The following is a 14,640-nucleotide window of genomic DNA, read 5'->3' on the forward strand; positions in this document are numbered from 1 at the left end:
TATTTATTTTAATGTGTTATAGTGCTGTCAAATCGATTAATCGCAATTAATTAATAAATTATTTTATTTATTTTATTTTATAGAATTTATTTATTTTAATGTGTTCATTATAGTGCTGTCAAATCGATTAATCGCAATTAATTCTTTATTTTATTTTATAGAATTTATTTATTTTAATGCGTTCACTATAGTTCTGTCAAATTGATTAATCGCAATTAATTAACTCATTATTTTATTTATTTTATAGAATTCATTTATTTTAATGTGTTCATTATGGTTCTGTCAAATCGATTAATCACAATTAATTATTTTATTTAGTTTATTTTATAGAATTTATTTATTTTAATGTTCATTATAGTGCTGTCAAATCGATTAATCGCGATTATATATTTACGCACATGCAAACACACACACATATTATATAAACACAAACTTTTGTGTTAGATGCGATTAATCATGATTAATCGATTTGACAGCACTCAGCACTCAGTTTTTTATTTTGTTTTATTTCATTGAATTTATTTATTTTAATTTGGTGATTTTATTTATTTAATTAGTTCTAGCCATATCAAAGAATGACAGTCAAGTGTTAAGACCTGTTGTACAGATATTGAACTTATAAATATGATGACTGACCTCCTCTGTCAATCAGATGAGCTCGTGTTCATGTTGATGTTCCAAGATCAGTGATTTAATATTCATTCTTGCCTTCAGCATGTCAGTGTGTCAGAACTTTAAAAAATATTCTGCTTTGAGAACTCTTGTGATTTTCACCCCCTTCGGTCAGAGTTTCTTGTTTAGTTTCCTGTTTCTTTACGGCTGCATTTCTCTTATTCTCCCTCCCCAAGAGATCAGTATTAGCCGAGAGATCAGAATAATTAAAACACGTCTCCTCTTGAAACACTGTGTTGATTTTCTACATTTTAAATTATGCATCCAGCTGGCTTCAGAAGTATAATCATATTTTTGCCTGACCATTTGCATGTTCTGGTTATGTAACCTACGGTATGTTTTATGGTGGATGCAGATTGTGTTCATTTTGAGGAAAAAAATCATGAAATGCTGTATTACATGTTCATCTCTCACCATATGTGACCCGGGACCACAAAACCAGTCACACATTTGAAATTGAGAACTATACATCATATGAAAGCTGAATAAATAAGCCTTCCCTTGATGTATGGTTTGTTAGAATAGGACAATATTTGGCCGAGATACAACTATTAGTAAATCTGGAATCTGAGGGTGCAAAAAAATCAAAACATTGAGAAAATCTCCTTTAAAGTTGTTCATTTATGTTCGCGATTGTGCTGCATTCACTCACACAAATAAATGTGTTATATATTTACGGTAGGAAATTTACAAAATATCTTCATGGAACATGATCTTTACTTAATATGATTTTTAGCATAAAAGAAAAATCTATCATTTTGACCCATACAATGTATTATTGGCTATTGCCACAAATATACCCGTGCGACTCGTGACTGGTGACGTGATCCAGGATATGTGATAATCTTTGATCACAGATTAGTTCACTTCAACACTTCAAATGAAAATCAGACAGAATTCATATTCGTAGTTGAAATCATCATCATCAAAGTTCTTTTTTGAATGTATTTTAATTTAGTGAATCATTTTCGTAGTTAATAATGTGCTTCTCATGGTTAGTGTGGTTCCTCTGCTAGACACCTCGAACACACATCCACTAAAAATCACTAAAACACCAGCTGATTCTCAGAAAAGTGAAGAGAAAAGACCTTTGAGATACACAGATACACTTGATCTAATGCAGTGACATTTTTGCGGGCTTTAGACTAAAAACTGATGGTGCATATCTCATATATAACATCTGTGTGCATGCGAGGATGTGATACACTCATTGGATGTGCAGTGTGTGTATTTATAACACCTGTAGTCACGGGTTTGAGTCTGTAGCGCACATTTGAAAGCGAGTCACGGGACTTTCAGCAGGTTTGCATGTTTGGTGTGTGTGTGTGATCCTTCAGGCTGCACGTTTCTGCGAATGTGAACATGAGTTCACACGACTGCTTTGGGTTTGGAAAACGATTCCATAAGCATCTTTTGGGTTTTGTGTGTGTGTGTTTTGTAATCTATAAGCCTCCTAACGCTGAATTGTAAAGCTTCAGGCTACTGAAAGGAAAGCGAGAGAGAGAGGGGGAATGATATGGAGGAGTAGAGATGCTTGTGCTTTTATTAGGAGCTCTTTTCTTCTGTCGTTCATTTTTCCTCTCCATCTCCAAGGATGCCAAGTGGAGAGTGGCAGTTAGAAACAGTCTGTGCATATCTAATATGATTGGGCTTGTTAAAAATAGACCGCACTATACGCTCTGTGCTGAGCTCATGTGCACGTACAATACTTACAGTTTTGTGGGATTCGGAAAGCAAAATGGTAGGAAGGATTTCGGTATATGTTCTCGTTCTAGAAACCAGAGAGCATTTGATTGGATGAAAAGTTCAAGATGGTCAGTGGCAAGATGATTATTATTATTTTGGTTTAGTTTTATGTCAGAGAAATGCTGTTCATGAACTCTTCTCAGTGCCGCTTGTGCTACATGTACTACTGTTAAAAAAAACAAAAAACAAACAAAAAAAAGTCTTTCCATTTCCTTTAATCCTCCCTTATCGGGCTTATGCTACTCTGACCAATGCCTGAACTGAGCACTTCTTGCATTGTTTTTGCCACTTTGCAATGACTCTCGTAATTTAGTCCTAAATTGTAAGTCGCTTTGGACAAAAGCGTCCGCTAAATGACTAAATGTAATGTTAATGTTCAAAAGTTTGTGGTCAGTAAGATTTAAAAATATATAATTTTGAAAAAATCTCTTCTGCTCACCAAGGCTGCATTTTTTTATATCACAAATACAGTAAAAACTGTAATATTGTGAAATATTATTACAATTTAAAATAACTGTTTTCTATGTGAATATATTGTAAAGTGTAATTTATTCCTGTGATCAAAGCTGAATTTTCAGCATCATTACTCCAGTCTTCAGTGTCACATGATCCTTCAGAAATCATTCTGATATGATGATTTGATGCTCAAGAAACATTTCTGATTATTATCAATGTTGAAAACAGTTGCGCTGCTTAATAGCGGAAACTGTGATACATTTGTTTCAGGATTCTTTGATGAATAGAAAGTTCAGAAGAACAGCATTTTAATGTAATGCTGAATAAAAGATGTTTCTTTAAAAAAAAAAAAAATCTTAATGACCCCTAACTTTTAAACGGTAAATGTATATTAATGATTCCTCAAATTGTGCAGCTTGTGTAAAACTCTAGTTTGATGATAAAATAAATGGAAATGAAATGTGTCCTGGCATCTCTTACTCTGATCTGCCTTTAGATCTCGTTGTGTTTGGAATCGAATCATGTGCAATATTATAATTGCAGTGTTTAATTATTTATTGTTTGTACTCATATTGTTGAAACTTCTGAGATTTGCGCCGAAGAGTTGAATCAATTTACATATCTCTTGGCTTAATTAGAGCTGAAACGGAGCATTTAATTGTTTCGCTGGCTTTGTGGACAATCATAACAACAGTTTTTTTTTAGTTTAGTTTACTATACAAGCAGAAGTTTCAGCAATTTGTTTGGGTATAATTAAAGTCTAAATGTGGTTTCTTGTTGCTTTTCTCAACATCTCCCTTTCTTATTTCTTCTAGAAAGGGCAAGTTTATTCAGACCTCGTCTTTCAGCCTTACAAGCTCACCGAGACCAAGACCTTTAGAGCCGAAGCTTTCAGACTGCTAGAGGAAGCGTAGACTATCATATACAACGGTACGTCTGCAGCACTACACAGTGAAGTCTTATATTATTTTATGGATGATTCAATCCCTCAGGCGTGTGCATATTGTCCTTGTTGTTTTGGAAGATGGAACAGGAGATTTCAAAAGTGCAGCGCAAGATGTCGGACCTGGAGTCAGTTTTGCAGCAGAAAGACGTGGAGCTCAAGGCTTCAGAAACCCAGAGGACCATTTTAGAACAAGACCTGGCCACCTACATCACAGAGTGCAGTGTGGGTATACTGTCCAGATGTGGAAATGTGCCGTGATCTGAATTGCACTAATTCATTTGTGTTTGTGTGTGCATTTCAGAGTTTGAAGCGCAGTTTGGAGCAGGCCCGCATGGAGGTGTCACAGGAGGATGATAAAGCCCTGCAGCTTCTGCACGATATACGGGAACAGAGCAACAAACTGCAGGAAATCAAAGAACAGGTTCGGATTCGATGCACTTTTTCATTTCAGCGCTTTTGATAATATATATCGGCTGTGTCCGGAATCGCCCTCTATACCCTTAAATAGTAGCCTGGAAATCCAGACCTAAATCTGAAAGATTAATGGTCTGGCATCGACTAATGAAACTCGGCCAGCTCGAGGGGCGGCACCAAGCATGCGTTTGAAAATCTCACTGCACGCTATTGGATAACACTACGACCAATCACAACAAGCCCCATACGCTTAGCTACCAGCGGAGCTAACTGGTGGATTAGACTCTTGCCGAATCCGGTCGGCAAAACAGCAAAAACGCCCTTCTTGCAAATGAACGATTCGAGCGGCGTCTTCTGTTCCTCTTTTAGATAAAAAGCCAAGTCTAACTCGTTCATTGTAGCGGCCAAAGCCGTTTCAAACAACTGGTGTTCATCCATAGCCATCTTGCAATGTTTACTAATGACTTCGACGTCACAGCGCTGTCGTCATCTTTAGCTCGCCTCTGGCCTGCCTATATCAGATAACCCGATGTGATTGGTGCAGCTCGGATACAAGGGCATATTTAATGAGCATCATTACCTGACGCCAGAGTAAACCTGCTGAGCAAATTCAACTTGTGCTCTCGCGAGAACTCTGGATTTCCAGGGTACTTAAATAGGGCATTATTTGAGGGAACAGCCATTTGTAGTGGTGTCCGAAACCATAGTGCACATTATCGAGTGCACTCATTTAATCCCACAATGCACCGCAAAAATGAGTGTACAACCGATGTACACTCGACAGCTAGAGAATACCCATAATGCACTGTGAGAGTGGTGCCCTCAGCTGAATCATTCATCCATTCATTTTTCAAATCACTGGTCCAATGTGGGTACAGCGTAATATCATACTGGTATAAATATATATAATATACTTTACTACTAGTTATAGCATGAAATAAACATGAATGAACATCAGAAGGTATGCTAAAAGATACAGTACCACTTACCGTAATCCGTATCATGTCTCATGTAATCGCTCAAATCAGTGTTTCAACTGTGGAAAGAGAAACAGTATGTCACATAACATCACCTTTACCTCAGAAAAGCCATTCAGCGACCGTAAACTCGTTAGTCAGCTAGAAAAATGAACTCTAGAGAGGAGCATTTGCTAAATATATGCACCATATTACAAATTCATTGTAATTTCTTACTGTTCATCAATTTAATGTATATTGGAGAGCCACCAAAAACGTATTGGAGTAGGAACATAATTATGTAATTATTAAGTTAGTATTATAACTTTATTATTATAAAAATGCCCTTGTGTGTGCAATTTAAGTTGTGCAATTTAACATTGATTAATCGCGATTAATCACATCTAACATAAAAGTTTTTGTTTATATAATATATGTATATAGTATATATTATTATATTTATACATATTATATATATGTGTGTGTGTGTGTGTGCGCGTTTGTGTGTACATATATATACGCTCATATATATGTAAATATATACTCTCTCTCTCTCTTTCTCTCTCTCTCTCTCTCTCTATATATATATATATATATTCTCTCTCTCTCTCTCTCTATATATATATACTCTCTCTCTCTCTCTCTCTCTATATGTATATATATATGAATATAATAATATATACACACGTATATTATATAAACAAAAACTGTTATGTTATATGGGATTAATTGATTTTACAGCACTAATTTAAACCAATTTTAACTTTCTATATTATAGTAATGTGCCTAACTGACTTCCTGTATAGTTTACAGCATTAGTTGAGAGATGTTTTTCCGAACTGAATTGAATCAGAATTGTATCAAATTCAATCAAGCTTGTGAATCGAAATTTAATACCCAGCCCTACATCTAAAGCATGTATTAATCTTAATGTTAATTTCAACATTTAATAATAAAAATCAAAAGATATATTTATTAATAATAATTAATGGTCCTGAGCTAAGATTAACTAACAATTAAAATGCATTATCTAACGTTAAATACTGGAAACTCATTGAACTCAAGTGTAATCGACTTGTTTTTGCTTTTGTTTTATTGCATTAACAAGGCAATCACTGTAAATGTAATTTATTATACAGAATCATAGCACAAACACACATTACAGGCAAAACAGGGTTTTTTTGTTTAGATTTTTTAAATAATAAAAAATTTGTATAAAAATGACATTTCTAAATGAAATGAAATGTAAAGCTTCAGATGAGTCCTGTATGCTGCTGTACTGGATGCATGGAGAAATATGAGATTAGTAGTATTATATAGAGGGTTTAGGTGTTTGATTTAAGATCTGGAAAAAGGACTGGATTCGTTGTGTGTGTCTGTATGCAGTGGTTTCTGTAAGTCTGAATGACATAACCGGAGGGTTCAGGAAAGTTTCTGTGAGTGCATCGTGGTTCATTCATTTCTGTCTATATATTGGAGGATTTTGTGTCTTTGTTTAACACTGGGGGGTCTAAGTGAGCATTTCACAGATTTCTCAGATTATTTATTATTATAGAGCATCTGCTAGAAAGAGCCCTGCTGATATACAAATGAACTCTGTCCATCTCCGCTTCGGAAACACTCTCTGAAATAGCGATGGCCACTTAAAGCCATGAGTAAAGAGATGGAGAACGCAAGACGGAAGAATGAAATGTGAAGGAAAGAACATGATAGAAAAATAGCCTGCTTTCTGCCGCTTCTTGCACGTCTCCCCCAGAGCCAGACTCCATCGCACTGCGGTTGCCATGGAGACAAAAATGGTACCTAGCAGTGAAGGATGTTGCAGATGCAGTGGAAATGCTGTCGTGACATGCTGGCAAAGGTCTCGAATTAGCAGCAATCAGACTTTAAATTAAGTGTTCACTTTTCGTTTTATCCTACAGATTTGATCAAACTGTTAGTTTGGTTCTGCAGGATTTTGCTACTAGTTTGATGCTTTCAAACTCCGCCGCATAGTCTAAATGTCCTGTTTTCAGTATGCATTATTAATGTGTAACTCATAAGGACTTAAATTGTTGTAACATGTGTGAACTTGCAATGTAAAAACTTTTAAATAGTTCAATTAGTTAATGTTAAATAGCATACGTTTTAGACATAATATTTACAGTTACTTTGTCTATTTTTTGCTCTGGCAACAAAAATATTCCCAAATAAAGTCAAAGCAGGAACAACCGCTTTTTCTCTGAGCAATGTGTTTCTTTGCGGAATGAATCTGTATGTTTGAACGAATCAGTTGAGTGAATGATTCTAATGAATCTCTCCTAAAACAGTCACTTGTGTCGTTCCTTAATGAATCGTGTGTTTGAACGAATCAGTTGAGTGAATGATTTGAAGAACTCGCTCTTAACAGTCAATTGTGTCGTTCTTTAATAAATCTGTATGTTTAAATGAATCAGTTGAGTGAATGATTCGAATACTCCCTCTTAAAAAGTCACTTGTCATTCCTTAAAGAAATCGGTACGTTTGAACGAATCAGTTGAGTGAATGATTCGAATGACTCTCTCTTAAAAACAGTCACTTGTCCTTCCTTAATGAATCGGTATGTTTGAACAAATAAGTTGAGTGAATGATTCAAAGGACTCCCTCTTAAAAACAGTCACTTGTGTCGTTCTTTAATAAATCTGTATGTTTAAATGAATCAGTTGAGTGAATGATTCGAATACTCCCTCTTAAAAAGTCACTTGTGTCATTCTTTAAAGAAATCGGTACTTTTGAACGAATCAGTTGAGTGAATGATTCGAATGACTCTCTCTTAAAGACGGTCACTTGACGCACCTTATTTGTGTAACAATGTAACTTGCAGAAAGATTCACTTAAAAATCCCCACCACTAATTCAGACTGTATTTACAGCCCGTCTTATACATATTATATAGCATGTGACTTGAAATCAACAGTTTTGCCTGATTTGATTACGACATTGGCAATACTTTATGGAATAGTAGTAGTTCCTCATCAGCGTTATACCTTCGTCCTTTTCCAGACTTTAATCAAAATTAAAGATTTTGATAATTTAAAGGATTAAAAATCTTAGCTTTTAATCAAAGTTTGGAATGTTGTGATTCATCTTAGAACAGTTTTTTGTTAAGTTTTTTTTTTTATTGAAGGGGGGAAATGACTAGCTTTTGGGCTCTCTCATGCTTAAAAAAAAAAAAAAAAAAAAAAAAAAAAAATAGCTGCGAGCAGCGATTACGGGCCCAAGCCGGTGGCACCGCAACCCCGGTGCCTTTAGTTACCTAAAGGCACCGGGGTGGCGGTGCCGCCGGCTTTGGCCCTTCATCGCTGCTCGCAGCTATATTTATATATATATATATATATATATATATAGCCTATATATATATAGCCTATATATATATATAAAAGACAGAAAATATTACTTGTCTTACCTTATTCTGATTTTATGATACACTCAAAATATTCCACAACATTGATTAACGTTGATTAACCCGTTGATTAACCGGTGGTAAAATATTCTCACTGTCACATACCTAGTATATTTTTATATAGATACATTGGCCCTCATTTATCATTCTTGCGTAGAAACGGGCGTATATATTGGCGTAAGATTATGCTTACACTCCTCTCATCACCTGATTTATGAAGCTGTGCGTACCTCTGAAATCCAGGTGTACGCAATACCTGCCCTTGATAAATGCCGCGGCTGAAAACGATCGTCATTAGAATAACACGCCCCTATATATTCAAGTCTCCGCTCCCCCCACGCCCTCATTTTACGCCATGGACATGGACACACGGAAGACGGCAAAGAAGAGAAACTTCTTTGAGAAAGAGAAAGCGAAACCAGGGAAGTGGAAAGAAACAAAATTGATTTCTAGATTTGTATTGTTAATGACGCTTATTGTTATTTAGAAGAAGAATGTCGTTATTATTATTTGTATTATTATTATTATTTAAAAGAAGAAGAATGTCATTTTTATTATTTTGTCAGTCTGAATTATTTTTTTGGTCATTGAAAGCCTTTCATTACTAAACCCGTCGAGTATAAACGCCTCCGTTTGGGGAGGTGCGCGCGCAGTCTGCGGAGACTCGCGCTGCGGAGCCAGGCGAAAGTATAAACAAGGCTTGAAACGTCAGGTAAAGCGCACAGGCTCGCAACTTAAGGAATACATATGCCTACAAATCAAATGCTTTGGTAAAATCACAAAAAATTAAACATTGAAGTCCATGTTGCACAAAAATAAACACTGAAGTTTATAATTACTATGTTGTTGTTTTTTTTACAGTGGGTCATAATATATCATATCTTTTAGTTTGTCAGTGCGTTTTGTGGTGTTAGAATTGTTTTTCTGCGCATTCCCGCACTCAAAACGTGCGTACACCACCTCCTGAGCTGGCGTAGGATTTGAGCGTGCCGTACGCCAACGTCCATATTGATAAATCTCAAAGTCACGTGGTTTTGGGTGTACGCCAGGTGTACGCTGGAAATTTGGTGTACGCACTTTTGATAAATGAGGGCCAATAGGCCTACCTGATTTTGAACACAAGAGGGCAGTATAGCACTATGAATGACATGATTATTTATTTTTTGGACTAAAAAAACATTTTGGCTGTTTTTAAACTTAATTATTAAATTGAAAAAAAAGAATAAAATGGGTTTAGTTCTGATATTTGTATAATTTTATATAGAAATAAATGGTGTATAATTACATTTTTAGAAGATATGAGGCTTTTAGTGTTTCCATTTTTGACATTATTTTAATCCCTCGCCATAGCAAAACCGTTTGAGATATTTATTATCTGTTTACAATTTAGCATCTTTAATGTATTTTCATCATGTTGAAAAAGTTTAGTGGGAATAAAATAGACCACTTAATTTTATTTTAAACCAAAATATCTGACTTCCTGTTGGTTGGAGCTAATGACTGTAAATTAGAAAGTTGTCCGGCTCGATGAGACCAATATACGTACTGATTTTTGTAACTGTGGGTAAAACTAACCCCCCCACTTTTGTCAAAAACATTTTGAAAGTGACACACTTCCTGCTACCAGTTGGTGGCGCTATAACTTTGACTCACAATAGTTACATCCGTCTGATCGGCCTCTTACCACGAACACACTGCTGAAGTTTCATTAAGATCAGTTAATGTATGCAGAAGTTATACCACTTCGTGTTTCTCTTTTCTCGCCATAAATTCGTGTCCCCGCCACGACCAAACCGTTAGAGATATCAAAAATCTGTCCGCAATTTAGCATCCTCAATGTCTTGACTTCATGCTGACTGAGTTTGGAGGCGATTGGATGAATTCTCTAGGAGGAGTACATCAAATTCCACAGCATGCGTTTTTCAAACAACCCATAATAGCCGACTTCCTGTTGGGCTGGCGTAAAACTTGACCGAGGGAAATTTGTTCGGCCCGATGAGATCTATACGTGTACCGAGTTTCATATTAATTCATGCAAGCGGGTTTGATATATGGACCAAGTTTTCAGACCCCGTTCAAGGGGGCGCTGTTGAGCCCCCCTGCCACGCCCGTTTCTGAAACTTTTCACATGTCTACTGGCTAATAAGTGTGATGTCTCTGTCGAGTTTCATCCAATTTGAAGCATGCTAAGAGTCTCAAAAGCATCCGAAAAGAATATTAAAGTTTGATGCATTGCCACAGCAACAGTATCTAAGATATCAATAATCCTTCCACAGGTCTACATCTTCTGTGTGTCTACATTATACACATAAAGTTTGAAGCAAATCGGGTAAAAATAAGAGAGTGATTTCAAAGCATTTTGAAAGTGACAAACTTCCTGCTGCCAGTTGGTGGCGCTATAACTTTGACTCACAATAGTCACATCCATGTGATCGGCCTCTTACAACGAACACACTGCGGAAGTTTCATCAAGATCAGTTAATGTATGCAGAAGTTATATCACACTTCCTGTGTCCCATTATTCGCCATAAATTCGTTTCCTCGTCACGGCCAAACCGTTCGAGATATCAAAAATCCGTTCGCAAGAATTCATCCTCAGTGTCTTGACTTCATTCACACCGAGTTTGGTGGCGATCGGATGAATTCCCTAGGAGGAGTATTTCACATTCCATTGTATGCATTTTCCAAACAACGTATAATAACCGACTTCCTGTTGGGCTTTTGTAAAACTTAGAGCACGAAAGTTGTGCGGCCCGATGAGATCTATATGTATACTGAGTTTCATATTATTACATGCAAGCGTGTTTGATTTATGGACCAAATTTTCGGACCCCATTCCAGGGGGCGCTGTCGAGCCCCCCTGCCATGCCCGGGTACCAGCTTCAGTCCGGCCCTGATGGCCGCAGGTTCTGACCAAGCGGCAACATTCTGATCTGAAAAATGAAGCCTACCCGGAAGTGCGAAAAACTGCAATACATCGAAAATCCGCTAGAGGCAGGTCCCAAAAGGGAGCAAATGTCCATAGACCCCATGTTAAAATGTCCGTTTTCACAGCATAAATTCATGTTTTTACAGGTTGGTCCCATGGACTTTTATTGTATTTTTCGATAGCTTCCGAGTGCCTGACAACTGTGAGGGGGGTGAATTTTTTTCTAACTCGTTAGTTTAGATCGTATTTAGATATAAAATGTATGACAATAAGGGCGTGGTTAACTTTGATTGACAGCTTGATTGACAGCTGACAAGGCAGCGCCACGGAGAATGACAACATAAGAAGCGCCATTTTTTAATACAGTTGACATATAATACTACTGTTTCTGTATCATGAAATGTAGTTTTAAGAGTTTTTCAGGCGAGAATGTAGTTGTTTAAAGCTCAAATCTGTGGTTTATTTAAAGATTTATGAAAATTTTATCCAGTTGATCCAGTGATGACCGGGCGCTCGGCGTTCATGTACCCCGCCTGGAGTAACCTTTCCTCGGCTTGACGTTCTGAGGTTTGCCGCCGATATAATTCGTCTTGTGTATATCTAATGTGCGATTTTTGGTCTCGTGAATCTATAATTTGTTCCCTGGGCAATCGTTTTGGCTGAGGGGAAGTTTCATAACTTTATAAGTATTTAACTTTACCGTTGTATGGTTAGACTAGAGCGCTGACTTTGTATGTTTGACTGAATTGTTTGCTTTATTTGTATAGCTTCTTATACCTTTTACTTATACTTTTATAATGGCTAATATTGATAAAACTGACATTTAACAAAAAGAGACTGGGTTGAGTTTTGTCATTTTAAATTTTAATACAACGAAGATGATCTGTAATGTTGTTTACTGCAAAATCTGTTGTTTAGAACAAATGCACATATTGCCTGGACCATAAAATGTTTGATATTTTTATATTATATTTAAAATGAAAAGAGGCAGGTTTGTGTTTTATATTTTGTTTTTTCATAAATAGGCAAACGTTATGTGCAGTTGAATATAATCAATATGCGTTGCCTGAACCACATTTGTGTGGCTATAATGTTTAAGATTCCTTTAAATGAAAACGAAAAGAGTTAGTATGGTGTTTTATAACATATTTCGTTGGCTAAAATATACACAGAGATAACAGGAGTAGCAGAGCGATCTGAATGACGCGCGCTGCGTCAGAAGGTGGGCGGGGTTAGGATTTCCCAAGATTTTCCAAGATGGCGCCGCCCATACCCCCCATAAACGGCTTCAAAACCATTCTTCAGAAAGTCTATGGGTGACGTCACAGACGCTTTGTCCATATTTTTTACAGTCTATGGTTCTGACGTGTGTGCAAAATTTCAAGAGTTTTTTAGCATGTTAAGGGCCCCAAAAGTGGCAAAAAGTCAAAAAAAAAAAATAATGAAAAAAAAAAAAAATCCTTACGAAAACAATAGGGCCTTCGCCCTTTCAGGGCTTGGGCCCTAATAAAGTGGCACAGAAAGTTTTGAATATATGAAGTTCCTTATTGGTTTGTTAAGCTCAGAGGGAATCGGCCCATTAAGCTGTAATTTCAGAGAGCTGCTTTTAGAGGGTGCATTTCCAGTTCAGATGGACGTTTTAGTGGCTGACAGATTTATTTGTGCTTTTAGTTTTTTGGCTTTTAATGGACTTACTCATTTGAAAGTTGCTTTGAATAATGTAAATGCAGTCTTAAAAGCCTAAAATGTTTATTTACTGCATTCTTTTTCGTGGAGTCATGAACTAAAGTAATTGTTCAGTTGAACTAATTTCAATTCTAGTTCATCTTAAACTAAACTTCAAGGTATAAACTTTGTCTCTGATATTTCTCTTGAAAATAAATACATGTAGACGTTAATGAGCCAATATTTTAAGACATTGTCAAGATCTGTTGTTAAACTCTTGTGGAGATGCATATGAGATGTTTTTTTCAATGCCTGATTACTGATGTCTAAAGTGCTGTATTTCTGAATTGCTGAAAATACAAACATTTCCAAAGAAAAATTAGAAAAGCATGAGATTTAATAAAAAACTTCAATTGGCTTTCCGTTTAATCTGATTGGACAATTGAGATATTCAAGAGATCTCATTTGTGATTTTTCTTTGTGATGGATGAGCGTTGCATTCAGGATCTTTTTTAGTGCTTGAAACTAATGCAGATGTTTTGATTCCAGCCCACATCGCAAAATGGTATAGTCACAATTGACATTATTTGTGCAATTAGCTCACTATTGATAATTAAGCAGTCACATTAGCATAGAGGACTGACAGAAGGAGATTGTGTTGACTCACTCTGAGCTGATTTTTTTCACATTATGAATTTCATTTGGAAGGCAATTTCACAAAATGTCAAGCACCTCTTTTCTGTCGTTTCTGTTGAATAATTATAATCTTCATTATGGTAATATAAAACAAAAATCTCAAACATGCTCTTCTATATCTGTTCTTGTGTACTTGGCTGTTTTGCCTCTCCACGTTCACAATATAGCACAGCCTCAAGTGCCTTATTGCTTTTGTTAAATGCATTGTAATATAAGGGACAACAGCAAAATTAATAGTTGGTCTCAAGGGCTTTTCACTTGAAATAGTTAACCCTGGGTCATTCTTATCTTAGCCCAGGGTAAACGCAATCCTGGGCTATTTTGCTTTATGTTTCACACTGACCATAATTTACCCAGGCTAGCAATTAATCCACGGTATTCGTCCCACTGTACTTTCCTAAACCCTGGGTTAACATTCATATTTGCATATTTGTGGTGTCAGTGTCACTGATTGGATGAATAAAGCACACAACCTGTTTACATAAAAGCTCTTGCATTGCGCATCCATGTATTACCGACTGTAACTGAATGGACTTTTCAGACTAATAAAGGTGAGAAATAAATGGTTTCTTTCTTTTTTACTTCATTTTTCCCCTCAAACCCTAAATGACTGTGTCCGAAATCACTGACAAAAAAACAAAACAAAAGAGAAACACACGGAGAGCAGCAGAGCTTTCTTTTCTGCTCTGACAGCCGCAAGACCAGAAATCAGAAATGGTGAGAGAACATTGTGCTTGGTA

At 36.3% G+C, this 14,640-nt stretch overlaps 1 protein-coding gene across 7 annotated transcripts in view; it reads left to right on the forward strand.

Annotated features, from left to right (window-relative positions):
• citb (citron rho-interacting serine/threonine kinase b) overlaps positions 1-14,640 on the forward strand; it is a 65,752-nt gene that overhangs the window by 5,738 nt on the left and 45,374 nt on the right. For 6 of the 7 annotated variants that reach the window (XM_079897639.1, XM_079897638.1, XM_079897642.1 and 3 more), the window contains 3 exons: positions 3,690-3,804; positions 3,899-4,042; positions 4,122-4,241. In XM_079897639.1, the coding sequence (XP_079753765.1) occupies positions 3,899-4,042; positions 4,122-4,241 (264 nt within the window). In that variant the 5' untranslated portion in view covers positions 3,690-3,804. The remainder of the gene's footprint in view (positions 1-3,689; positions 3,805-3,898; positions 4,043-4,121; positions 4,242-14,640) is intronic. The other variant, XM_079897644.1, reaches the window with a different exon arrangement.

This window comes from Squalius cephalus, assembly GCF_949319135.1.
Source record: "Squalius cephalus genome assembly, chromosome: 16".
Taxonomy (NCBI): Eukaryota; Metazoa; Chordata; class Actinopteri; order Cypriniformes; family Leuciscidae; genus Squalius; species Squalius cephalus.